The sequence below is a fragment of the Talpa occidentalis genome, unplaced genomic scaffold, assembly GCF_014898055.3.
Source record: "Talpa occidentalis isolate TD23 unplaced genomic scaffold, MPIMG_talOcc4v2.1 talOcc4.6, whole genome shotgun sequence".
NCBI lineage: Eukaryota > Metazoa > Chordata > Mammalia > Eulipotyphla > Talpidae > Talpa > Talpa occidentalis.
The window spans coordinates 122,599,176-122,626,953 of record NW_023604972.1 but is presented as its reverse complement, the minus strand read 5'-3'; the positions used below and the strand labels follow the sequence as shown (position 1 = coordinate 122,626,953).

Here is a 27,778-nt window from a genome sequence, read left to right as displayed (position 1 = left end):
TCGTCTCCATCCATATTCTTTTAGAAGTCTCCCTGTTTAATAAAAAACCTGCCTTCCGACTGAAATTTATATCCAGTGTAATTGTCTTTAAATTTTGGTAGGTTATAGGCAAGAATAAATCTTTCCTCTGGAGGAAAAAGAGGCAAGTGACTGAGGTAAGAAAAGCCAAACTAGTTAGAGGATGAAAAAGTACTGTCACTTTTTGTCCACATCCCTGCCCCCATTCCACTGTCAGATGAGGAGAAACCTCATTTTTCCCTTCAAAGACTCCACAATCCTCTGTTACCACTTTACAAACTAAGACCAAATGGTATCTTCTTTCTTTGGAAAAGAGGCATATGCGTGAATTTTGAGTAGTGAATTCTTTGGGCAGTGGTGTATAGAGCCATGAGTGGGTTTGTTTTGATTGTGGAGGTACAGGATATTTGGGAAGGGACAACCTTCCTAAACTTTGGGTACCCCAATCCTGTACAACAGATGTTTGTTAGCAACAGATGTTATTTATAACCATGGTTGGCAAATGTAAGCAACACCTAGCAAGTAAATGTTCCAGGAACAATGAAATGTATTGGTGTGTTGATGTGTTTTAATAACAATTGCCACATCAAATTGTATAGATCAATTGCATAGATCTTCTGTCCTATAAAGTAGTGTATCAGATCAACCAAACTGCATTCTTAACCTAAATCAATTTTAGAAATGTAGGATTCTAGACCAGAAAAGTAAGGATTAAAGAGTGGTAGGTGGATGGGGTCAGCACAATTTCATTCAGTATTGGTGGTGCAGTTATTTAGTATGTTGTTTAAAATGTGCTGATGCTTCCTTCTTAAATTGTTCCAATTTAAGTCATCTTATTTACTGTGTTTGTTTTCATTCATATTGGTCAGGATAAGCACTATTAGAGGTCGCATAATATTGGCAGCTGAAAGGAACTGAAAAGGGTTTAAAAATCTGGTTTCTCTCCCATCGAATTCAGCCGTTAGACTTGAGCGAGCCAGTTCGGTTGCCTCATCTGTAAAAAGCAGGGCTCTTGACAAATTATCATCAGAACCACAGGCATTTTCCAGAAGCCTCTACGGGCGGAGTCCTCTCTGGACCCCTCTTTGACTCCCTCTGGACCGCCGCCCACCTGCTGCCCCTCACACCGTCCCGCATCTGTGCCCCTCACAATGACGCTCACGTGGCCCCTGCCCGCACCTGCCGCACCTGCCGCACCTGCCGGCTCGCCACCGCGGTCCCGCCTCCCCGCCCCGCCGCGGTCCCGCCTCTCCGCGGCCCCGCCTCCCGCCATCGAGGCCCCGCCTCCCGGCCCGCCTCGGCCCCGCCTCCTGCCGCCGACGCCCCGCCCACCGCGCGGCCGTTCCGGAAGGAGCCCGCCCCCCGCCCATGCGGAGCCGCGGCCGCCGGCGCCGCCCCTCCGCGCTCCCGCGTGCCGCAGGCCGCGCCGCCCGCCGCCGCCGCCGCGCGCCCCCGCCGCCCCGCGCCGCTGCCGCCGCCGAGCTCGCTGGCCGGCCCGGTGCGGGCGCCAGGCTCCGGGCGCCGAGGAGGACCGCGGGCCCTGCCGCCGCCGCTTCGGCCCGGGCCCGGGCCCCGGCCCCGTCCCGGGCCCCGGCCCCGGCCCCCCGCCCGGCCGGGCCATGAAGTGTCACTACGAGGCGCTGGGGGTGCGGCGCGACGCCAGCGAGGAGGAGCTCAAGAAGGCCTATCGCAAGCTGGCCCTGAGATGGCACCCGGGTAACTGCCCCGCGGCCTCGCCGGCGCCGCCTCGCGGCCCGCCCGGGCCCCGGCCCGACCCCCACCCCCGCCCGCCCGCCCGCCGGGACCTCGGGGCTCCGGCGGCCTCGCCCGCGGGCGCCCCGGCAGCCCCCCCGCCCCGCCCCTGACCCCTCACCCCTGACCCCTAGTGCCGCCGGGTGCCCAAGCCTCGTTCTGGCGGCCTCACCCGTTCCCGCACGCCCCTCAGACACCCCGGGAGCAGGCGGGGGGACCCCCCCGGGCTGGCTGCCGCCGCAGCACCGGCCCCCCGGCTCTCCCGGAGTTCCCCTGAGTGTCCTGCGGGGACGCCCCCCCCCCCCGAGGCAGGCGGCCGTGCGCGTGAAGGTCTGGGGGTGCACGCGCCCCCGCGCCCGCCGGGCTGACCTTGAAATTCACTCGGGATTCACCCGTGCCCTCCTGGCTTGTGCGTTTACTGAAAGTACCTTCCTGCACGCGTTTCATGTGCTCGTGGACCCGCCTTGCCCGACTTCTGTGAGATAATCCCATCGTCCGGGCTGGGAAACTGAGCCCGCAGCTGGGGTCAGCTGCGCGAGGTGCGGGGCCTCGGGGCGTGCGCCGCGCCCCTCGGCTGTGGAGACGCCGAGGCAGGACCCTCCCAGCCTTCTTGGGAGAAGACGCCTTGCTCTTAGGAAAAGTTAAATTGCAGGTGCAAACAGACTAGCACAGCGTGTGTAATTGCTACTTGGATCAACAGACCCGAAAGAAGGGCCCCGGGAGTCCTGAGGAGGGCGGGACTGAGGAAAGGCAGGCGCGAGGCTTCCCCTTGGCGGAGCCTGAACTGCCGTTGGCTGCTGGAGGAGTAGAATGGGGGAAAGTGAACTAACAGTGGGGAAAAGCATGGTAGTGGACAAAAATGATCCAAGGGACAGGTTGGCTGAAGGCAGTGTTTATTGGAAATATCCCTTGAACTAAGGGCTTGGAAATATGGGTTGGCACAAGAGCTGAAGGAAAGGGTGAAGACCTAGTGTCAGATGTACTGTCTGTAATTGATGTAATAAAAAAACATGGGTCTGTTACTTAAAGTTATGTTTGCTAGCCGAGGAACTGAAAAAATCGGATAGAAAGATTTTGGAAGGGAAGAGATAAATATTCCTCACAGGAGGAAATCAGCAGATCTATCCAAAATTAATAAATCCAGAGATAGTGCAGACATGTCCTCATAGAGTAATAGGGGCTACCAGTGGGCAAAAGTTAGGAAAGTTGAAGTAAGGAATTTATTGACTCCTGGGTGGGAAAGGATGAACCAGAGAATTCTTGTGACCAAGTGCATGCATAATTTGATGGCGATATTAAAGTGTTTTTGAGTGGTAGTTTGAGGTTAGGTCATAAAGGGCCTTGAATGTCAGATAAGGGCTATGAAATTTGTTTTTTCAGTAATGGAGAGTTTAGGCTTGTTTGTTAAGATGTCTTGGGAAGGTACTGAGTGAATTGACAGTTGGAGACAGAAGTCAGGTAGAGCCCACCATGGACAGGTAAGGGCCAAACCAGGCTGGGACGCAGTGTGTGCATTTGGGTGTGTGTTGGGGGCAAGGGTCAAAGAGATGTTACAAAGGAAAAATTGCCACATCTGGTGATTAATTGGAAGTCAATGCAAGGGAGAACAGTGCAAGTACTAGTAAAATATCAGTGAACTACTCTGAAACCAAATCCATTAGGAAGTAAATGCAAATATTTTCTCTAAATGTCATCATCATGCATAGCATCCTAAATATCTTTTAAAGATGCCTATATACTTAAGGAGTACATACTCTCCTAGGAGATGCATGATTTTGATGCTTTGTTTTGCTGGCCCATTAATTTGTTGTCTGTCCCTCAGCAAATGCTTCATTTCATTCTGTGTATCAGGTACTTTGTTAGTTTCAGGATTAGCGTATGGGCTGTGGTTCAAAAAAATATATATACCTCAAATAGTGACTCCTCAGTTTTCTTTGTTAAAAAATTACCTTTGTTTCATTTATTGAGGAACTGAGCATAATTTCCAGTAGAGTCAACACTAATCCCTGGTGAGATCACTCCTTGTAAAGGGCAGGCTTTCAGTAATTCGTCTGATGAATATTTTTTCCCCATCCTCTTTATCGTGTGAACAGATGATCACGTACCGTGTCACGTGAAGTCTGCTGGGAGACAGGGAAGAAAGCAGGCAGTTTTAGTCCTGGTGAGCAGAGGGTAGTATGAAGGCAAATACAAGATGCTTATTACCTGAGGTACCTGACCTGGGGCTGGGTTTAATGTGTAGTTGCTGTAGATATGTGTCCCTCAAGAAATAACATTGAGATCTAAGTGGGAATCTAAGTGGGGATTCAGGCAACACAGGTGGAGGAAGCTAAGAGATAGCAAGGCAGAGACTAGGAAGGGGAAAGAGGTAAGCATGGGCGGGCAGGCAAGCAAGGGTCATGTCTTGAAGATTGTGGTACATTGAATTAGATAGATTGGACTTTAACCTACGCCATGGAAGAGCTGGAAGCCTGAGGAATGATGGGTTTGTCTTTTACATGTATCTCTGACTGAACTGGGGAGAATGGATTGGTGTGGGCAAGGCTGGAGATAGGGAAACCGGGAGATCATTGTGTATTGAGGTCACCAAGGAGGATCATGGGACCTGAGCCAAACGCCAAAACTCTTAGTGAGTAATGATGAGTGGTTGTGAGAGGGAAGCAGGAAGGGAAGAAATTGGGCTGATGGCCAAATAGTCTCACTCCCCAAAGGATTCCAGTTTGTGCGCAGGGGTGACCAGACTCCAGCACCAGGGCTGGCTTCTGAGTGCTGTGGCTCAGAAGCTGCAAGCCCTGCAGGTGTCAGGCAAGTCTTAGAAGCTGTGATTCATGAGATTTTCCAAAGGCTTTGTTGAAAGGTTTGTGAGGGAGGGGAAGTGTGCACTAGTGGATTAAGCACAAAGAATAGTGTGAGAATGCCTCTTAAACTTTTAACTGCATTTTCAATACCTGTGACTTTTGCAAATAAATATGGACTTTTCATTTTTATTATTGCTTTTTAACTTACTGCACTCATGTGTTTGTAATTTAGTTTAGCTTGGAGTCAGCCAGTTCAGTACATTTAAGCAAAATAAAAAGCTTTACCACAGATCAAGCACATTATTTAAAAAGATGCTTCAATAAGAGATTTAGACTGTGTTTTCATATAACAAATTGATGGAAAGCTGTAGCTTTGTCCAAACTTCTGTGGGGAAGAAAGTGAAAAGAACAGGACAACAAGGCACAGTACTGATTCAGAGGTAAAGAAGAACAACCTGCCTACCTATCCCAAACAGTCACCTTTTTTGTTATTATGTGGCAAGATCTGTTTTCTGACTTTTATTTGAACTCTGCCTTTTTATTTCTCAGAAAAATTTTTAAAAATAATTTGGGAGGATATCAGGATTGTGTTCAGCTGCATGTGATAGGTAGCTCACAGCAGTGGCTAAACAAAGTGGACCTTTTATTTTTTTCTCACATAACAAGAATCCAGAGGTCATGCGATTAACCCAAGTTAATAGACATACTGCGTAAAGAGTGTTAAAGAATTTAATAATTAAATAAAGCTAAGACCTAACTGAGATGTAAAAACCTACAGTTAAAGTAAAAATAAACTACGAAAGTGGCTTTAACACACTTTTGGTACCTTCAGCTGTTTGATGAGGCCATCTAAGACCTGCTGCCTTTCTGACCGTGCAGCTTGAGTCCTTGCATCAGGTGTAAGCAGCTAAGCCACAAAGAAAGTTGCTGATTGCGCTCATGTGGCACATAAGAGGAGTCGGGAACCCAGCATAGCAGTTCCTCAGACTCAGAAGGGACCTCACTCACGATGGTCTAAGATGGCAATGGGTGATCCCAGGCAGCAGGATGGAGGCAAGATAAAGTGGGAACAGAGGGTGTTGATAGTTGCTTTTTAGGGATGACATTAAAAGCCATCACAAAATACTTTTGAGGATTTTATTGACATAAGGGAAACTGGGAAAAGGTGTCTTTGTTCTGGGGATCAGCTGCCTGCATAAAATCAGGACTCAGTTGTTACTGGAAGAAAGGATGGGCTACTGGTCTGTGCCGCGATCCTTATAATCTAATTGCAGACATTTTATTGTAATTTTGGGCAAGACATAGGAGCTGGGTTATGGGTGTAAGATGAGTGTCACCCAAGCCCCTCCCCTCCATCAGGAAAACACTGGCTCACCTAGGAAACTTCACTTTAGTAAACTTGTTTGACCTCTGATTGGCTAAAACTTTACTTCAAGAAAGGCTGAGGAAGTGAATTTTTTAAATTGGGTACATTGTATTGTGAACAAAATTCAGGTGTTTTCCACCTAGGGTTTATACCTGAGAGTATCACATGATGAATTGACATTAGCTTCTCCAAGCCCAGGAACTAAACAGATGAGGTACAGTTTAAAATCTGTTTCTGTTGCTTTCACAGCTGGCATTTTTTTAGGCCTTAACTTGAAGACATCAAAACAATTCTCTTCTATGTGGCCAGCACACAATTTATTCTATTGATGAGTGTTTTAGAGTTGTAATTTTATTTTTTTTAATACCAGTAAAGTGAAATGGAATCACATATCAGCTTTTCAACCCACCATGATTTCACTCCAGCTGAGGGCATGAATCTCCCCAAGTCAGGGTTTTGTTAGGAAAACAAGAATAGATAGTGGGTAGGCAACTAATAGTATCTGTCAAAGAGTGGTAATCAAGATCTAAAATAATTACAGCAGAGTACTGATGTCCTATATCACTTAGAACCCAATTGCAACAGGGCCACAACAAAGTGGAATATGGTGGTGGTAGCAGGCAAGAACAGAAACCTAACAATGGTTCAAATAACTTAAGAGTTTATTTTTCTTAATACGTGAAAGATTGGAAGTCCGTGCCTGTTGATACTGTTTTTAGCAGTTTAGTGATATCACTGAGAATCACTTGACTTTTCCTTCATGGTCTGAAGATGAACTGCTGAAGCTCCAGTCATCATGTCCACATACCACAGAATAGGAAGAAAGAGGAAGGAAAGAGAATATACTAACAGACTTCTACTTTCATCTCATTTATCAGAACTGTGTCCCGTATGCATTTCTAGCTGCAAGGGAGGCTGGAAAAGCTAAAATACCTGCTTGTATCTTAGCTTATCCAGCTTCCACAGTAAAGGCTGCAAGAGAAAATAGGGTGGTGGTAGTTAGAACACCATGAGCTTCTCCACAGAAGACACCTGGATGTCTTCATGCTGTGGCATCTGGCTATTCCCAGAGTGATTCAAGAGAACAAGAGTCCAAGATGGAAACTGCAGTCTTTATAATCTAATCTCAGAAATGACACACCATCATCACCTTTGCTGTTTGTCCCACAGACCAACCCTGGTGACATGGGAGGAGGGCATACTTGGTGGCCATCTTGGAAGCTGGCTGCCACCCTGAGGCAAAGATGCTTTCTAAGTTTCATGAATAACTAGTTTATGGGTATATAGATACACATTTAATTCTCGGTGTTTATTTTGGTATACATGGATAAGAAAGAAAAATTTGAAGACAGTGTAAGCACTAAACATAATCTGGCACTAAATAATTTCCTGTAACTGATTTGATTTATTTTGCTCCTTCTAAAATTAAATGTATACTACTTAGAATTTTCTATGAGGTTATCCAGATTGAGTACTTGGTGGTGCACTGACGTTTAGGGAAAAGCGTGAAATTTCTACTTAAATAGATTCTTAAAACAGATCCTAATTATCAGCTGTCACCCATTATCTCTGCTTTTCCCTGATTTTGTACACTCCTCATCTATTTATGGCATTTGTGATGGAAGACGTCCCTTTTAGAGTCTGTCCTCTATTGATGCCTAAATTTCTGTAATTTCATATTAACAGATAAAAATCTGGATAATGCCGCAGAAGCAGCTGAACAGTTTAAATTGATCCAAGCAGCATATGATGTGTTGAGTGACCCTCAAGAAAGAGCATGGTGAGCTTCACACTCTCCCTTTTATTGTAGTGTATTATGGGGGAAAAATTGTTAACAGAGGGCTTAAAAACTTAAAATGTTAAATGGCTTTGGGTGTATTTTGAAGTCACCTAATCATTATATGAAATTACATGAAGTGCTGTTCTGGGTAGGAAAGAAACTTAGGGAGGATTCCTCCAATTATATGATTTTATAGGTGAAAAAGTAGAAAACTTGGCAAAACTAGTCTTAGCTTGGACACTTACAAAGTGGGTTCTCATTAAATGGGGTCCATGTGGTAGATGATGAATTTGCTGATATCAGACAAGAACATTGGCTTGCCCTTAAAAAAACGGATAAAATATTAACTGTTTCCAAATAACTACTTTCTATGAAGAGATTGAATTAATGCTTCTACATTATGTAAAAGCTGTACGGAAAAACCCTATAAAGTTATCTTTTACATGAAAATCAGAGAACCCTGAATTTTTCCCTACTCCAGGAATTAGGCAGCATGGCCTTAGAAGAAAAAACCTCTTAGCTTTTTTCCCCTGTGCCAGGGTCTTTTTATTTAAAAGCTCCTGCCTGTTCACTCCTGTTCTCTGGAGGCAATACTGTATAGTGGCCAAGACCGTGGTCTTGTCAGTGCAGGAGACCTGGTTTTAAATTCCAGTTTGCTGCCTACTGGCTTTATGATTAATATATTGCTGAGTTTCAATTCTAGTTACATCAAACAGGATAATATCTACCTTCATAGTTTTTATGGGGGGGGGTGATTATGTTTGTGTGAAGCTCCTGTTTTTACATAAACATAGGAAGAGTTATTCTGGTACTTATTAAAAATATTGCCAGATAATAGTCTGTGAACCAGATTATGTTCAGTACTGCCGCCTTTAATAATGTTTCTTTTCTGTGAAAATGTAGCTGCCTTTCTGGGAGAGAGTCAGAACACTCCTCAACTTAATAAATTCCACTGTTTAAATAGGCTGTTACTGTACAGTGTGTTAGAGTGCTGTCTGCCTCTAGTATACTACTAGAAGTGCAGTCAAATTTTACTCAGCAGTTCTTTGAAAGATTAGTTTCTTCATGGGGATATTTTTATTAAAACTTTTTGGTTGTGGATTGGATAGATGAAAATATACAATAATGGTAGTTGGGCTGCTTCAGAGTAAGGAGTCTTTGAATTCTTATAATTTAGCTTTCACTGATACTAATTTTGTTTGTTTAGGTATGATAATCATAGAGAAGCTCTGCTTAAAGGTGGATTTGATGGAGAATATCAGGATGACAGTTTAGATTTGCTTCACTATTTCACTGTTACTTGTTACTCTGGTTATGGAGATGATGAAAAGGTAAGATAAGAACTCCTAATTTCTTGTCAAGTGCTTAATTAAGGCTCTTCAACACAAAGAGAATTCTTAATATTATAGAAAGTAAAACTGCTTGTTTTGAGAACTGGAAAAACGTTGCCTTCATGTTTAAACTGTCAGCATATAAAAACCTCCAGTTGAAACCTAAATGTGCTTGCATTGACAAGTCTCGAGTCTTAATTCTTCAGCATTAAAGTTCCACATTGTACATTTTAAAATCTTATTCTCTGGCTAGATTACAAAATTATTAAGTTTGTGTTTCTTTTACTGTTTTTAGGGCTTTTATACGGTTTATCGTAATGTTTTTGAAATGATTGTGAAGGAAGAACTAGAATCTGTGTTAGAAGAGGATGCTGAGGATTTCCCAACGTTTGGAGACTCCCAGAGTGACTATGATACGGTAAAAGAAAAACGCATTGTCTTTATCAATGTATCTTTCCCTGTTTCTTCATTTTAAAATTATGGATTCTGGTTTGGGTCCTGTGACTCTCCCTCGCTGAAGGAGCTCTCAGCTCCCTCTTAGTTTCCCCTTTACTTCTCTCTCTTATTGATGTGGTCCCATCCCATTTATTTCCTCATTAAATTTGTTATCAAGAGTGATTTATTCTGTAAGCCTTAAAAGGCCACTCTCTCCAATTGATTAATAGTAATGTTAAATACATAAAAAAAGGATTCTGCATCATTAATATTTATTGCCTTTAAAAAAATTTAAATAAAAAACTAGCATCTTACCTATTTTTTTTTTTTTGTCAACAGGTAGTTCATCCTTTCTATGCCTACTGGCAGAGTTTTTGCACTCAAAAGAACTTTGCTTGGAAAGAAGAATATGATACAAGACAGGCTTCCAACCGCTGGGAAAAACGAGCCATGGAAAAAGAAAACAAAAAGATTCGAGACAAAGCGAGAAAAGAGAAGAATGAGCTTGTCCGTCAGCTGGTGGCTTTCATTCGCAAAAGAGATAAAAGAGTGCAGGCTCACCGAAAACTTGTGGAAGAACAGAACGCAGAGAAGGCAAGGAAAGCCGAAGAAATGAGACGGCAGCAGAAGCTGAAGCAGGCAAAGTATGTGATGCGTGGCCGGATCCTTTTCTAAATATAGGTAGAGGGAGGTGTCAGAAGAAACCTCAGTAGGTTCCTTTTTTTAATCCTGGCTTTGGACAATTATTTTATCTACTATATGCAAATTTTTTTAATTGAATTTTTTCCTTTGGAATTCCTTTATACTTGAAATTTTTACAAATTCTTACAGAATTTAATAAAAGCAAATGTTAATTGAGTTCTTACACTCTACAAGGCCCTGATCTAAATGCTTTTCTTACAATGGTTCTGTGAAGAAAGTTCTGATTTGTATCCTTGTTCTTTTGAGGAAAGATGCAGGAGAACACATAGCTAGTAAATTGCAGAGTTGGGAATTGGACCCAGGATTCAGTCTGGTGCCCTTTAACCACCATGCCTTGCTGCCTCTTCTCAGTGCACACTTTGATATTTACATCATTTGGTGCCTTCAAGTTTGTTTGCTGTTTTGAATTTTTGATTGATAGCACTATGTCATTTTTTTTCAAAATTACTTGTTAAAAATTCTACCTGCCTGCCCCTCAGCTTTTGAAAATAGCACTTGGGCCTCCCTGGTGGTGCAAGAGGTTAAGCACCGCACTATGAAGCGATCTGCAGCCTCTGCAGCATGAGTTCGATTCCTGGCCAGCCAGCGAGCAACCCTCATGGCAAAACAGACCTCTCCTGCCTTGCCTGCTGCTCTTCTCAGCAGTGTGTTTCAGTCAGTTTGCCTGTTCTGTTCCCCACTGTCTCTGGTGGATCCTCTCATCCCCCGCATCTCCGGCCTGTGCCCCAGCTCTTGTGTGCATAAATGAATAAATCTTTAAAAAAAAAAAGAAAAGAAAATAGCACTTAATACTTAAGATTTAAATCATTTGAAGACTTTTGGTAAATGATTAAGAATTTTACACTTCAAACCCATTATTATAAAATCAACCAGATAAGAGATGTAAGTGACTTCTCCTGTTTTAACTCAGCATAGGTTTTCAGTTTTGGGAGAAGATGCTTGCTAGGGAGATGGATTTTCAGTCTAAAGAAGTGTATGTGCGCTTGTGCTGTGTGTGTAGGCTGGCAGAGCAGTACAAAGAACAGAGCTGGATGACGGTGGCCGATTTGGAGAAGGAGCTCAGGGAGATGGAGGCACGATATGAAAAGGAATTTGGAGATGGATCAGGAGAAGACGACACGGAGGAAGAGCAAGAGCCCAAGGATGGACAGGATGGTAACTTCTCTATTCCTTAGGGGACGTTAGAACACATGTGTTTTTGTGCCTAGGACTTGTGTCCTGTAGGTGCCGTTAAAGGGTTGTGGGGGATGATGAAAATCTATAGAACACCCGAGTTCCAGTCTATTACTGCTGTGTGTGTGTTTGAAGGGATGCTAGAAGCCTGAATTTTTACCTTCCTGTTTTACGTGTGGCAGGTGATTAAATTGAAAAACAGTATTGTATGGGCCAAACGAAGGTAGTCTATCATTAAAGTAGCCTAATTCCAGTAAATTGGTTAACAGACTTTTTCTCACCATGTTTTAAACAATTTGTGCTTCTAGCTGTGTAAGTATATTGACCAGTGTAATATTGACTGGTTATTAAAAATGCGTAGTTAAGCTCTAGGTCAAGTTTTAATGGAAGCTCTTCAGAAAAGCTGATACTGTACAGTAGTCTACATGGAATATATCAGTCCTTCCTCTCGTGTCTGACTTCGCGCAGGGGCTCTCGCTTGGTGTGCTAAGTCGTGTCCTTTGCTGCTCTCACGAGAGCATAGGCACGTGGGTACTTACCAAGCACTGAGAATATCTGTGCCTGCTTTTCCCCACTGCCTCTGTTTATGCTGTGAGGGATAAAATTGAGGGATCTAAGCATTGTTTATTAGTTTTCCTGATAAAATTGATAACATGTTTTTTCAGACTAATTGCTTAAATGCTAATATGACATACGTTTAAAATGTTTAGGAAATGAACTATTAATCAGAAGTAGTATGTATGATGGTGCTTTGTAATTATAAAGCATTCTACACGTGAGGTGGCATTGATTACCATAGTTTTAGAACCTATAAAATACTTTCACATGGAAGATCTCTCTTGATCTTTACATGGTACTCAAAAGTAGGTCTTGCTTATAGTTACCACCATTTAACTGTTGAGGAAACTAATATCTGAGAAGCTATGTCTTGAGCATGTTTGGATTCATATTTTACTTCAAATCTAACATCCTTTATTAACTACTGGATTAAGCAGAGTTTATTTCATGTATGTGATATTCAAAGTGTATACCTACTTGAGAAATAACATCATATAGTAAACATTAACACTAGATGGTATGTGTTTTGAATGATTGTGATTGCAATGAGAATGTCCATCAGGATCATATTAACATTACTTACTCTAAAGAACCAACTAACAGTCAATTTGCTTGTTTAGTTTTATAAAGATAGAAAGTGAAATGTGCAGAAACTTTTATTTGTTTATTCATTTATTTATTTATATTTTACATCATTGTTCAGTTTTAAATAAAGTTCCCCGCCCCCCAGGTGTAGTCCACATTGAACTTTTTAGTTAAGAGTATGTGGACTCTACTGCTAGTAATTATTGTTTCATAATAAAGCCTCAAGTTTATGAAAAATGAATTGGTAAAAACAGTGTTGGACTTTATGTGACATGTATACATTTGTGACCCATCAGTTTCACAGTGATGGAATTTGGTGAGCTAAGTTCACCAACATTTAAGAGTAGATCACAGTTGTAAATGTGTTGGAACCAAATCTTGCTTAGGGGTAGACTAAAAATCCCCTGTTGAAAATACTGCTTCATGGTAGAGCTATGATGGTGGTGCTTGATTTTCTGTACTTAACTCATACCCAGGACTTTGAGAATTTCAGGGATCGTCGAAGAAGACTTACGACAATTACTTAAAATATAAAGTGATTTGTTTGCAAGTATTCCCTCAATTCAGTGCTGCTTTTTAAAGACCAACTCAAATTCTGATAACATTTTTTGTAAGGACATAAAGAACTTTTAGTTTCTAATAAAGAGAGGTGATATGTTAACAGGTTTTCGTTTTGTGTGCATTGGGGTTCTGACTATAGGCTTCCCTCTCCTAGGTAAAGATAGTGATGAGGCTGAAGATGCTGAGCTTTATGATGACCTTTACTGCCCAGCGTGTGACAAATCTTTCAAGACGGAAAAGGCGTAAGTGTAATGTCTTTGAATTCTCCTTTTCTTTTGAGGGGAAGTGTTAACACTGCGAAAGGCCAAGGTCATGGTCACTGCCCCTTACATGTCATCTTAGAGAATTTGTCTCCAGCAGGGGAGGAAAAAGATTTTTGCCAGTAATTAAGACTGTTGTACTGATTTTCACTCATATCAATATTGCTATGTATTGGCTGATTTTTAAATATATATGTTATCCTGTATATATGTTGCTTATTTGGACAAGGAAGGCATAGTCACACAGGCAGGGAGGCTATATCAAAACTAGTCCCCTCTTCTGTTAGCGGCAGATTCATCTCCAGCCTTCACACTCCTGTGCAAGCCACTGCTGCAAGATTAGGAACTTTAACCATGTCCTGCCTACAGGATATTTGCTGATGTGGAAGGACTTTATTATATGGGAATAGTGATAAAGAAGTAATACTGAAAATAATACTGTTTTTAAAGAGGGGAGAGAATATGGATTCCTTCTGAAGGAGAATTTTAGTGGGAAGAAGAATAGTAGCCCAAACTAGAAAACCAAACTCTGAACAGATGAGATAAAGTTGATAGTGACACAGGTTTCCTACTTTCTACTCTAACTTTATAGCTTAAGTATTGTTAGAACTCTTTCGTGAAGTGTCAGGTAGTCCATAGATAAACTGAAATAAACATTGCTCATAGAATTTCAGACAGAAGGATAGAGAGGTGTCTAAACTCACATTGAGGGTGGTAAGGAGAAAAGAACCCCCCCCCATGAGAAAGTGAAAGAATCTGCTGAAAAAAAAAGCAAAAGGAGGTAAACTGCTCTTGAACTTCAAGCCCTTGTCACCATTTCTCGTGCCCAGGTGATCTGCCTTTTATAGTTAGACTGTAGTCCTGATCCCTCGAAACCCATTGCATAACCCTAAACTCAGGAGCACCTAGTACATGCTCGGTGATTAAGAGGGAACAACAGGGAAGACTTGAATTTTCAGAATTAATGAATTTCAAAAAATAAAAGAGAATCTGGAGAAGAATGCTGGGATATAGTAAAAAAGCACATAGTCACTTTGTTCTTTTAATGCCTAAGAATTCTGACAAGGTATTGTTTCTTGTTACAGCGTCACTGACATTTTGCTTACTAGTTAATGGGACAAGAGTAAATTTTAACTCGGTTGCGTTGATCTAGGAACTTATTTGGGCACATATGAATTAACTTTGTGGGAGTTACATAAGATTGTTCTTTCAGCATGAGAAACCATGAAAAATCAAAGAAGCATCGGGAAATGGTTGCCTTGTTAAAACAACAATTGGAGGAGGAGGAGGAACACTTTTCAGGACAGCAAGCTGATGAAAATTCATTGAATGATGATTCTGAAGAAGAAATCGAGGATGCACCAAAACAGAAGTACCTTTAAAATAAGTTACTTATTTTAAAATAAATAGACATATTTATCACATTTAGAGATTGTATTTAAATGCTGTTTTATGTCAAAAAGTTATTCTACATTTTGCCAGTTAAGGAAACTCATTATATAGTATTGCCGTGGTTAAAGACATGACATTAACTGTAATTTTTATAGAATATATTATGAGTGTACTTCTAAGCAGTTTTATACCTAGGCAATTGATAGGCTAATTACTGTCACTTGGGCCATTGTTTCAATTTGCTGACATGGTATGTGACTGTTTCCTTTTTCTTTTAATGCTTTATATTATTAAATGTTTTTACCATTTTACTTCCCTCTCTGTCACTGGTGTTTCAATATATTTTTTTCTTTTTACAAATTCGCGTATTGATATTTCGATTTTTTTTTTTTTTACTCCTAGACTTTCTAAGAAACAGAAGAAAAAGAAACAGAAACCAACACAGGTATGTTGAAAGTTTTAGTAACATTAAATATCAAATATAAAAGTTAGGGTACTCTTGTTCATTCATTATAATCTGTATTAAAGAGAGGTACTATCATTGTAATTTTATGTTGATTGTAAAACAGATTGAGTTGAAAAAAAATTTTTTCCAGTGTTTCCTTCCCCCTTGTATTTATATACCTAATTTATTCATTAATATTGTCATTGTGTTTAAATTTTTTTGCATGTGTAATTCCCCTATTGTGAATTTGCTGAATGACTTTGTTAAATAAAAAAAAATATGGATTTCACTCTTGTGGAATATGAAAAAAACAACACTAAGTAAAACAAAGATACACTTGAAACCAGAAGGGAAGGAAGAAAAGAATGACTGAATCAGTAAAAGGGACAATGGCAGGGTAAAGAATAAAATTACATAGTTTTGAATAATGCAATGAAATACAATGAATAATATGGCATGTACTGCATGAACCTGTAACTTAAGTAATGTTACAAAGTCATGTCAATAAAAGAAAAAATAAAATTTAGACCTAGGTGATAGAAATTTTAAGTGAAGACAGCAAAGGCAGAAGTATTTGAAAATTACTGATTTCATATGGGGTTGTTGATTATTGAAAGTCTGAATTTATTCTCCCAACAATAGACATAAATGTTTGCAAAAGGAACATTAGGTTAGAAACTTGTAATGTTTGTGATTTTTTTTTAAAAAATGTCTTCTTGTATTAGAAATTTAAGTAGTTAAATATTTCACAGCTGGGCTCCAAATTAAATCTTTCAAGTTATTTTAAATAAAAGAATTATGTTGTTTTACATGTAAGTAATAATCTTATGGATATCTTGGAACCCATGGTAACAAAGGATTTAGTAAGGATTCTAAAGGTAGTGGTGGTTCTAATGGAAATGGAATTGATTTCTGTGTCATTTTAATAAAACCTAGTTGTATTAGGTTAGATTAATCATTAAATGTTAAATATAGTTCTTTAAAAGACTAGAACTAATTTTAACAGAACTTAGGTAACACTAATAATTTCATAAAACAAAGATAAACTTTGGATTTGACATACTTATCCAACTGAATATATTTTTGTTTCATCTCCAAAAAATGATAAATGACATGAGTTAATTGCTGTTGAAATTGTGATGTTGGGACCTTTGGCTTCAGTTGTAAAGTCAGAAAGCATTGTCTGTGCCTTGGTAAAATGACTCATGCCAGCTTCTGCGCTAGACTCACAGCCATTGGTTTTGGACACTTTCTCCTCTGCATTATTAGAACACTAGAATAAGGACAAATCAGATGGAGAGGAATTTATGCTAACCCAAGTCTATCACTTCTCAAGTTATGAAAAATAGGTTGTGTGATTTGCAGTAATAAATACATGCATTTGAGTTTTCAACTGGAGCCTTTGCTTTAGTTGGCTACTTTGTCCTCTAAAGCTATAGTCCTTTATTTTTCTCTTTATATTTTCCTCTTGTTTGTGATTTTTGATTATGCCAGGGAGCAAAGCCTCAGTCAGACCTAGTTTTATGCAGCACTTTACTTGGTATTTTCTAAACTTTTTGAAGGGGAAGTAGGGAGGAGTCAGTTGCTGTTAGATTAAAGAATAGGAGGCAGCAAATACTGAGAATTGTGAAACTCTGAGTTTTCTGTAAGGTCAAAAAAATTGAATAGAACAAAAAAATTATAAAGGAAATCTCAAAAAGCTGGAATTCACTATAAACAAATGACCTGGATGACTGAGAGGAAGAATCAGTCTGTGTGACTTTTGAATGCCGTGCATGGAAAGAACACCTTCCATGGGATATAAGGTCAAAATTAACTGCGAAAGATAAAACCTTGAACTTTCTTAGATATCTTGATGGTATCATGTAGACTGTAGAGCAGAGCAAGTGAGTACATGTATTAGTATTGTTGGGAACCAGCTTCTCTTATGAGAGAGGGACAATACAAAGACCAAGCTTTGTCCAACACTAGATTGAGCAGTTCATCACTGTAGGGTTGGATTGTTACTGGAGGGAGATAGCGATGCGGGCTCATGATTTAAGAAAGTAAGTGTGTTGGCACTGGGTGCTGCCTCAGGCAGTGCTTTGAAGTTGTGACGCCCTAGTTGCAAGAAACATATCTGGTGCACATAATATGATTTCTAAATCCCCTTCCCCAGTTCAAGGAAAGAGGATTTGGTCCTTGAAGAAAGGACTGTTTCTGGGGCTGGGCCAGGGAAAGTAAAGTGAAATGGATCACTTTATGCATGAAGCTAAATAATTTAAAAATTGGTGGGGATACATCAGAAGTACCTAGAAGCCAGCTTAAGAGCCTGCGAAATTTGGGGAAAATTAAGTTATCAAAAAGAATAATGGTGATTTTTACACGTGCATTTTGTTTTTTAAAAATCATATCTATATGAGGGTAAAAAAGAGAAAATTCAAGAAAGGAGACGGATAGAAACATGTCATCCTAGAAGAGTTGAGTAGAAATGGAAAACTCACCTGCTCTGCATCTGTGTATAATAAATGGTTCCCACAAGAGTCATCAGTACATATCAGATCCATTGGGTGAAAGTTAATAGGGAACAGGATTGAATTAATCTCAAAGTAAAACTGCAAATTATTAATCAAAAATGGGAAAAGGTACTTTACTGTAGGAAAATCTGGCAGTTCTTCGACTTCATTAAAGGTAGAATTGAAAATTAAAAATTAATAAATCACTGAGAAATGGGACAGAGTGGCATTTTGCCTCTTGATGTATTGAGAAGGACACAGCATTATCTTTGTATTAAATTTCTTGCTAGGAATGTTGAGCCTAATTTTACATTGAGGAAACAATCAGACATAGCCCAAGTATGGGACATTCTACAAAACAGTCATCAAACCATTATCATGAAAAACAAAAATGTAGGAATGCTAGAAGAGATGAGTTCTAGAATAAAGAAGATTAAAGAGACAGGATATCCAAATGCAACATGTGATCCTTGATTATATCCTCTACCCAGAGGTTACCAAAGAAAAGGATTATTGGATTGTGAATGTGGATAAATCAGTGTTAAATTCTTGAATATGAGGAGCTTTTGAGGATACAGAGGGGATGTCTTAGGTATATGCGGTGTCATGCTGTCTACCTGCAGCTTACTTTAATATTTAGCTCAGGATCAGGAATTTTTGTGTGGAGAGAGAGCAAGACAAAAGAAGGAAGGAAGAGAAAAGGCAAATTTGGCAAATTGTTACCCAAAACAAACTCAAAAGTAGTTGTACTTGGTGAAGGCATGTTTGCCAGGCAGCTTTCTTTTACAATCCTGATGGTTTGTTGTTGTTGGTTTTTTTTTTTTTTTTTTTTAACAATAAAGTAATGGTTGCTCATTATAGATCATTTAGAAAATACAGAAATACATAAATACCATTCCTAATTCTGCTTGTAGATATTACTTAACATCGAATTGAATTCTAATCCGATTAGCATCTGTATGATTTTTCTTGCATTTTGGCTAATATGTCATACTTTTTTTACACTATTGAAGCAATGTTTGGAAGCATGGTAACAATATTTCTGTAAAAACATTCACATCTTGTATTACCGGCCTTCCCTTTTTATTTCTTGAAGATGTATTACTACCAGTGCTTACTGGACATTATCATTGTTTAGTATAACCATTTGGCCCCATAGTGTAAGAATCCAGTTCTATAGTATTTATTTTGAAATGGTATGCAATATTTTATTACCTAGACTTATGATGATAATTGCAATGAAAATGGAACTGGAGAAGGAGTAAAGGTTGATGCAGGAGACGCCAACTTAAATCAAGATAATGCCAAAGAATTGGAAGTTACTTCCCAAGAAAATGTCAGTGTCACAGATACTGTCGAACTGTGTGCTGAACCAAAAAGTGAAGCTAAAAGGTGAGCTAGAATTGCATGTTGTTTTCTAAGTGCTTGATACTGCTAGGACGGACAATTTTTCATATCGAGAAAATCTCTTGATTGATAAGTAAGTTAGGTATATCTGTGACTTACACATAGATCCAGACATCATGCTTGTGTATATAGAAGCATGTTGCAATGAGAATGATAGAGCATGACCCAAATCAGAAGGATTCAGATTGATACAGTTTTTGTTTACCTTATCCTGCTAAGGGTCTTCTTTTGTCCTGGATCAGTAATCCTTGACACTCACAGGTACACAAGGCCACTGGTGATGCCATGCCCCACTGGCCTGGCGCACCATTATCTGAACCTCGGTGCTCATGACTGTCTTCCTGTGCTCGCCCCACAGTGTGGGACATCAGGATAGATGTCTACAGCTTGGGACCTTCCTACTGGAAGGAGCGCAGAATCCTGGTGCCGCCCCAGGCGATGGTGGTTGGCTTGGGACAGTCTCAGTCAGGGGAGGTAGCCATACTTTTTCCTCTCCTTGTCTGATGTCCTCATTCTCCTCTGTTCATCTGGAACAGAATAGTTTCTTACTCCTTGAGGAATGATCTTAGCAGTAAGTAGCCTTAGGTCCCTGTTGTTAAAGGACCACAATGAATAAGGGTTCTGGCGACAAGTCAGGTGGGCGCCTGAGTTGAGAATGCTTGACGGTGGCGCAGCAGTGCAGGTGCAGAGTGAGCTCCGACCTCAGGGAGCTGAAGTGGCATCAGTGTGGGAAACACGTCATCCACACCTGGAATAGGGCCATCCTGTACGAAAAGATAGGGGACTCCACAAGCGGGTCTTGTGGGAGCCTAGAAGCAGATGTTAACACAAGGTGTGATGCTAGGTGTTTATTCCCAATTTATGAATGAGGAAACTGAGTCTTGAGACTGGCTTAGGTTCAAAAAGCTGTGTTTTGGAGGAACTGCACTGTCAGATTATGTGTGAGTGCTGCTGGTTGACTGAAGATGCTTTGCTTCAATGAATGGATTATTAAGCACTTTGCTTTTTTTACAAAAGCACTGAAAATTAAGAGATATTTTAGGGTTCTTGTTTTGGCTTGTGTTTCGACTATTTTAAGTTAATTTCTTAATTTTTGTGCCAAATTTATAGCTATTCATTTAAGATGTTCTTTGGAGTTTTCTTGGGAATGAGATGACAGCTGGAAGGGGTATGTTATTGGATTGTACCGAATTCTTTCGTTTATTTTTCAGCATTCCTAAACCCAAAGGAAAGAAAGCCAAAGAGATGAAAAAATCTGTCAAAGTACCTGCTGAACCACAAACAATGGTAGGTCTGAAGCACATTTGCATCACTTCTGTAGGCCTTGTGTAAGCCTGTAATCTAGACTGAGCCTCAGAAAGTGAGTGCGTCTCTGGTGAGCCTCTCTGCACCTGCTGCAAAGGCGCGAATCCATCAGTGGTTTTGCTTTGACAAAACCAGAATTTATATCTGTGCTGCGGTCACTTTTTTCCTTTAAAGTAAAGGAAGTCCATTTGAAATGTCAGACTGTACCAGAACAATTACTGGTTTCTTTGGCATTACTTTGAAATTTAAAACTTGGTCTAGTTTATGTGTACATGCCAGTGAATAGCTTAGGATTCTTCAAGTTGATGGCGTTAGTTAATGGGGCTTGTCTCCCAGGAGTAGCTCTCTGTTGAGCCTGTCTTGGTTGGTGTCCGTTTTGTTAAAAGATCTTCATTTTGTTTGTTTGATGTTTAGTTCCTACAGGAAAACATAAAATGTTCTTCTCAGTTGTAACACTTGCCTTTGTTTCTTATCCCCCCCCCCCCCCAGGGCGATGTTCTCATCAGCTGTACAACTTGCCATTGTGAATTTCCATCCCGGAATAAACTTTTTGACCATCTAAAGGCCACAGGTCATGCAAGAGCACCTTCCTCCTCATCCTTAAACAGCGTGGCAAGTAGTCGAAACAAGAAAGAGAAACGTAAAAACAGATAGAAATCCTGCCAACACTTTTGCTTTTTCATTGTTGCTAGATTTTGAAACCAAAAACTGAACTGAAACCACCTAAAGAGTTAAAATTTCAGTGATCTGCAATTAATTGCATTGTGGAAGATTATTTTTTATCTTGTAAAAAAACATTTTTTTGTTTAATATATATTTTTTAAACATTTCATTAGTGATTGAATTCTACTTTTGCCATCTGAATTGACTTGAATGTCTCAAACAGGTAAATATTGTAAAGTATACATTCTTGATTTCTGTTGGCTTATGTGGACAGAAATGTATAGGGAAAATTAAATTATTTTTAACACAAATGCCCCTTTCTATTTTGTGAATTTCACATTAACTATTTTTATATGATTCAGTGCTTTGTATTTTATGATGCTTCATGTTCTGTCAAAGACACAGCATTTTAAAGTTACCATCCATATTTTTTCCACCCAAAAACATGACTCCAGGTCAGGTTTTAAAAGTATTTCTAAGTGACCTTCGTTGAGTGCTATATGTTTTTTCCCCACAAGGCCAGTCATAGTTAAAAACTAATTTAAGATTTATGGTTGTTCTTCAAGAATAAGATCTCTTTGAGATACAACTGTTGATTTAATTTGAGATTTCATTGTTAACTATCAACAGGATCTATCTTTTCAGTTTCCTCCTCTGATTTGAATTGTGGAGGTGGAAGCAAATTAATTTACATGGCACTTCCTCCTCAGCACGGTGGCAGCCCTAAAGAATGATGGTGCATGGCGGCAGATGGTTCAGAATTTATACTGACTTCCACAGTGCTGTGTTCTGCTTTGGATGTCCCCACCACCACCACCACTGTTTTCAGAAGTTTTTTACTTTGTTTCTTTCCATCTGATGTAGAAAAGCTTTTTAAGAAAAATTTTATAAAAGGATTGATGCTTATGCAGCTGTTCTATAGCAAAGTTGAATATTGTTTAAAAGTGGAGGAAATCATTGTAAGTGAATGTAGCCAAATTGTCTGGCTCTCAGTAAGTGATGAGTCAGTTTTCAGATGGATTAAATAAGGAATTCTAATGGTTCTTGTAAGAAACTTTGAACTCACTGACTTGAACTGTATATGCTTCCTGTTCAAAGTCGTTTCTCCTGCATCCTTGAGTCTCCAGTGCTGTGCGCTCCAGGCCTAGAGTCCATGCCTCGAGGCCTCTGCGAGCCGCCTGCAGAGCAGTGATGGTGTGGACCAGTCCCTGTGACTGGCTCAGAACTTCATATTTGAATCTTAAAAGTTTTTCTTTTCCATGTAGAGATAGAGAGAAAATGTAAAAGGTATTTTCTTCACCTTCTTCCCTTTCTAACTCCTACCTCTAGTTCCTCCTTAATTGTATTTCCTCTCCCTTTCTTGATCCCTTCAGGGGAAATACAAGTCAATTTTGTATCTTCTGATCTCTTCCTCCCAGGCTTCATTTGAGCCCTATCTACCTTCCTTCAATTTGAACTCGATGAAATGGCTGTAATTATAAATAGGAAATTAATGACAAGAGAACATAGTCATGTGTTAATAGTATACAGTAGAAAGCATGACGTCATCTTGAAAGGCAGGTAGTGTCCTGCAGATGCACCTCAGACCTTGTCTTTGTCTTGTACTGACCATGCAGGTACTTAATTGGCTTCTGCTTTACGTGGGGATTGATTGGGGTTAATTCTCTTTTTTATTCTGATTGACAAAAAAATCACCCATAATTTTCAAGAGATCTTCATCAGCTGTGATTGGAAATCATACCTCATTTCTAATCCTGTATGTGGATGAATGTTGATGAATCATCTACCTTCCTGCACTTCATTTTTCTTAGCTGTAACACAGTTCTTAGCATAATAATACTGTCTCCATTTATTATACAAGATTATTATGAAGGTCAAATAAAATAGTTATATGAAAGTGGTTTTTAAATACAAGAACTATACAAAATGTTTAAATTGCAGGCTTTCGGTTAAGATGTTTGCAGATGAGAGTATATGTTGGATTGGATGTGTTATGTTTTATAGGAATTTGTTTCTTAATGTACAAAAGAGGGAAACTAACATACATGTGTTCTGCCACCAGTGAAATGATAGTTTATGAATCGCAAACATTCAGTTTTGCTTGTATGAGACAAAACAGAATATAAAATAATGAGCCACGTATTTTACATTCATCTGGTTAAAGGTTGATGGTAACTGCCTGCCTTGGTTGAAATTAGTGTAGATGTGGAAAATGCATAGAATGAGGGATCTGGGAGAAGAGGATTAGGGAAAATCTGTTTTCTTTTCATAATTCATTCAGTGATGCCAAAACTGGAATTTCCTATAAAAGCCTAGTAAGACTTTTCCTCTTTCAAAATAGGAACGTTGTATCTTTAGCAAAGCACAGAATTGGAAAATAGAAATCATTAAAATGAAAACATCTGTGGAACAAAAGGCGTCATAAGAAAAAGAATCTCAGACCAGGAGAGGATGTTTACAGCACATATAACTGACAAGGGATTAGTACCCACAATACATTAAAAAACAAAAGAACCATCTACAGATCAACAAAAAGTGACAGCTGTGCAGCTGTACTGCAGTTCTCAAACTTTTTGGTTCATGGCCGCTACACTCTTAAAAACTGAGAACCCCAAACAGTTTTTGTGTAAGTGGGTTAGATCTATTGATCTCTTCGTTTAGAAATTAAAATTGATGTAACTTAAAAATTACATTAATTTAGGGGCCTCCCCTGGTGGCGCAGCGGTTGGGCACTGGGCTGCGAAGCTGCCTGCAGCCTCTGCGGCGCCGGTTTGATCCCCGGCCCCCAGGCGAGGGTCCCACATGGTGTGCAGACCTCTCCTGCCGCCCGCTGCTCCCCTCAGCAGTGTATTTCGTCAGTCTGCTTGTTCTGTTCCCCGCTCTGGCTCTGGTGAATTCTCTCACCCTCCCGTGCTTCTGACTGTACCCAGTGCTTGTATAAAATAAATCTTTTAAAAAAAATTTATTAAAAATAATGTTAAATAACAATGATGGAAAATAACTTTTTCAAACAGAAAGTTTAATGTGGAGAGGCATTGTTTGACATTTTTGCAACTCTAATGTTTTGCTACATAGAAAAGCTGGGTTCTCATTCCTGCCTCTATAATCAGTCTGTTGCTCTCTGTCTTGGTTAAATGAAGGAAACTGAGGTTTACATGGATAGGTAGTTCAAAAAGTAAAGACCTTGTGGACCCCTACTAGGTCCCCCACACTCAGAACTGCTGCGTTAAAAAAAATGGGAAAAATATGTGTGTAGAGGCAGGAAGGGGTACTGAGCAGGATTTCTATGATCCCATGCAGACCGGGGTAAAGGAGGAAAGAGTCCCGGAGCCCTCAGTGGCTTTTTTGCAGGCTTTTGTTTGGATTTGCCAGGTACACGGCAGGCAGGGGTGCTGGGGGGCCGGGAGGCTGGCAGTCCTCCCAGCCCCCAGCAAGTCTTCACTCTTTCTGGGCTCTCTGGCGTTCTCTCTGCTTCTTTGCTCTCCTGCTTTTCCGCTTCTCGGCTTCTGCTGGCGTCCCCGTGACGCCGCCCTTAAAAGCCCAGACTTAGCCCAGGTGAATCCCATCTACCTAGGCCCACACCCTATTCCAGGTGCCCGCCATCAGGCATGCATTCAGGACAAGGATCCATCATCTATTCTGATGGCGGGAGGGCAGAAAAGCCTGATACTTTTTACCTTACCCTACAATGTGAAAACAAAAAACTTGAATAGTCAGTGTGGAAAGATTATTGTCACTGATAATCAGGAAAATATGACTTTTAACTTGTTTCATGCCTTCACATTGGCAAAAGGTGAAAAGTTGTACAAGTTAAAGTGTTGATGAGGATGGAGATGTGGGAACTCATTCATTTCTTCTGGAGTAATTGGTTCAATTTCTGATGTCTTAGGAAAGTTGAACATATGTATGCCCTATGACCCCCAAATCCAGATAGACAGAGAGTCTCCAGAGCAGCAGCCTGGGCTCCACAGGCCCACCCCACTCCTGCTGAATGAGAATCTGCCGTTGATAAGAGCGCTGATGTGATTCATCTACTCCTTAAAGGGGTCCTTGAGGGGCAGTACTCTGGGAACCGTGCACAGCTACAGGGAGACTTACCAGGGTGTACAGCTGAATTGTTTGTATCTAGGAACAGCTGGATGCCCTGAATATCCGTGAACATGAATATGAATAAGCACATTTGGGCCTATTTGTAAATTGGCAATCAACCTGATAAATGAGCATCTGTAATGTCAATGTGGAATAGCCCTTGAGAAAACACTGAATGAGAATAAGCTTTCAGATAATGAAATGTATGCCACTGATACAGTTCTAAGAAATACCACTTTGATTTTTTTGTAGAGAAAATACTGAAACATCAATAGTAAAGACGTCATCAGAAAAGTAATAGCCTCTGGAAAGGAAGGGAGAGGAGTTGCATTGGGGCGGTGTGGCAGCAAAAGGAACCTCAACTGAGTCCATTTTTGAAAAACCCGAAGGAAAATGCTAGCATTTGTTAATTCTTTTTTTTTTAAAGATTTATTTATTGATTGATTTATTGATTTATACATACAAGCACTGGGTACAGTCAGAAGCGTGGGAGGGTGAGAGAATTCACCAGAGCCAGAGCGGGGAGCAGAGCAGGCAGACTGACGAAATACACTGCTGAGGGGAGCAGCGGGCACAGCAGGAGAGGTCTGCGCGCCATGCAGGACCCTCCTCCGGTGGCCGGGGAGCAGCCGGGGATCGAACCGGCACTGCAGAGGCTGCGGGCAGCTTCACAACCCAGCGCTCAACCGCTGCGCCACCGGGGAGGCCCACATTTGTTAATTCTTAATGGTGGGTTCGAGGGATGTTTCTGATTTTCATGAAATAGTTCAGACACTAACGCAAACTAATGTTCCCCTTCACATTAGCGTAATATGCACCCACACAAAAGGCAAGATGAAGAGATTTAAAATTTTTTATTCCTGGCGTGTTCCCTACGCACACTATGGCAGAGGCTGTTACTTGGCTATTGATACTCACTCTCCCTTTCTCTCTTGGAGCTCCAATTTCTAGCTGAGCACAAAACCACCTAGAATATAAAGATGACCTCAGCCTCTTGTACTGATAATCATCTGGCCAGTGATCTGAGCCACTCTTGAGACATTCCCTTAAAGATGTGGGGTATCCTTATTCACCCCCGTCTTACGTAAAGAGGTAATGGCTCGAGTTCAGTCCCCAACAGGGCTTGGGAATCCTCACAGGGTAGAGCAGCAAAAGCACAAGTGCTCCAGTCACGACGAGCTCCAGTCACGACGAGCCCCAGCCTGCAGTCCTGTGCTCTCAGAAGCAGTAAACACCTACGTCACGTCAGGGAGGCCACTGTTAGGCACTTTCTCTCACAGGGAACTGGCCTGGGTTGGTTCACATTTCAACTTGTGTGCAGTTAACTGAAAAAGGAGAGAGTAAGGAGTGGCAAGGACATGCATGGGTTCTTAACTGACAGATCCTAGATCAAATTCCAGCACCAACACTATGACCTTGGGCAATACATTTAAAGTCTTTAAGCCTTTTTTTTTTTTAAATCTGTGAAATGGGCATGAGACCAACGTTGCAGATGTGTAAAAGATTAAGGCTTTTCAGTGTGAGTACCATGCTTGACACTCAGGCGTTCATTAACTGTTAGCTTGTACTTAACTGTTAGCTTGTTCATTAACTGTTAGCTTGTACTTATTTTCAACAATCTGCTTATAATTTTCTTGCTTATTTAATGGCTTCAGTTTCTGAAATAATCTAAACAATGAGGTGGTAATTTGGAAAGAAATCTGAGATTATGTTGATCCTATAGTATATATATTTTCAAAAATACTATTGTGTATATTGAAATTCTGTATAAAAATTTTAACAGCTAAAACTGAATGTACGTTATTTTAGTGTGGTTTGTGTGACACCAATGGAAACGGTCTTGAAGATCAATGGCCCTTCATTATGTTAGGAAGCCTCAGTGTATTTGTTCAGGTAATTACTTTGCCATTAAAACCAGTCAGGGTCCCCAAGATCACTGACGAGCTTTCAGATGCCACATGCCTTCTAAAGGGTTCAAATTATCCTTTGCTCTAAAATTCATTTGAATGTCACTTAGAAAAAATTTTAACAATTTTTAAATATGAAAAGGTCATGCTATCTTAGCATTTTGATAAAATGGCATGTAGTTTGTATCTTTCAGGGATGTCTTATTTTTAGTGGCAGTAAACTCACACTATAGTTCTGAAGGTAACAGTGGTTTCAGCAGATTCTGAAGCAGACTTTTTCAGCAGTGCCGTCTAACAATGGAATCGCTCTCTCGGGGAACAGTGAGCTCTGTGTTCCTGCGTGTGGACAGTCAGTACCCTCTGTCAGAAATGCTGAGATGTTGAGTGACAGCAGGATCCTGGGCTGAGTTCCACTTGCTGTTCCAGAGAAGCCTGCCAGTCTGGTGAGGGGGCCCTCTGCATGCCACCTCCCACTCCCACAGTCCAGGCCCATGGGCTCACTTTGATGCCCTATTTTATAGGCAACCTGGATCCTAGGACACATCTGTTTGCACTGATTTTATTCATAATTCTCAGTGATACTTTTGTGCTAATCTGCATAATCGACTAGTTGGGAAGTACTTTCTAAGTGTTTTAGAAGGCAGGGTCTTGTGTTGCTGGCAAGACTGTCAGGTGATTTATCATATTTCTATTTTGGAGTTTAATCTTAATTTTCCAGAAAGGAATAGCAGTTTTTCAAAAACTGATTTCATCTTT

At 40.6% G+C, this 27,778-nt stretch overlaps 1 protein-coding gene across 1 annotated transcript; it reads left to right on the top strand.

The window, feature by feature from the left end:
• Window positions 1-1,425: 1,425 nt before the first annotated feature.
• DNAJC21 (DnaJ heat shock protein family (Hsp40) member C21) lies at window positions 1,426-23,737 on the top strand. The gene is made up of 12 exons (XM_037529547.2): window positions 1,426-1,734; window positions 7,621-7,714; window positions 8,922-9,045; window positions 9,341-9,463; window positions 9,820-10,124; window positions 11,183-11,337; window positions 13,214-13,301; window positions 14,533-14,691; window positions 15,114-15,156; window positions 18,871-19,043; window positions 20,270-20,345; window positions 20,853-23,737. The coding sequence occupies exons 1-12, from the start codon at window positions 1,638-1,640 to the stop codon at window positions 21,015-21,017; spliced, it is 1,602 nt and encodes a 533-aa protein (XP_037385444.1). The 5' UTR covers window positions 1,426-1,637; the 3' UTR covers window positions 21,018-23,737.
• Window positions 23,738-27,778: the final 4,041 nt, after the last annotated feature.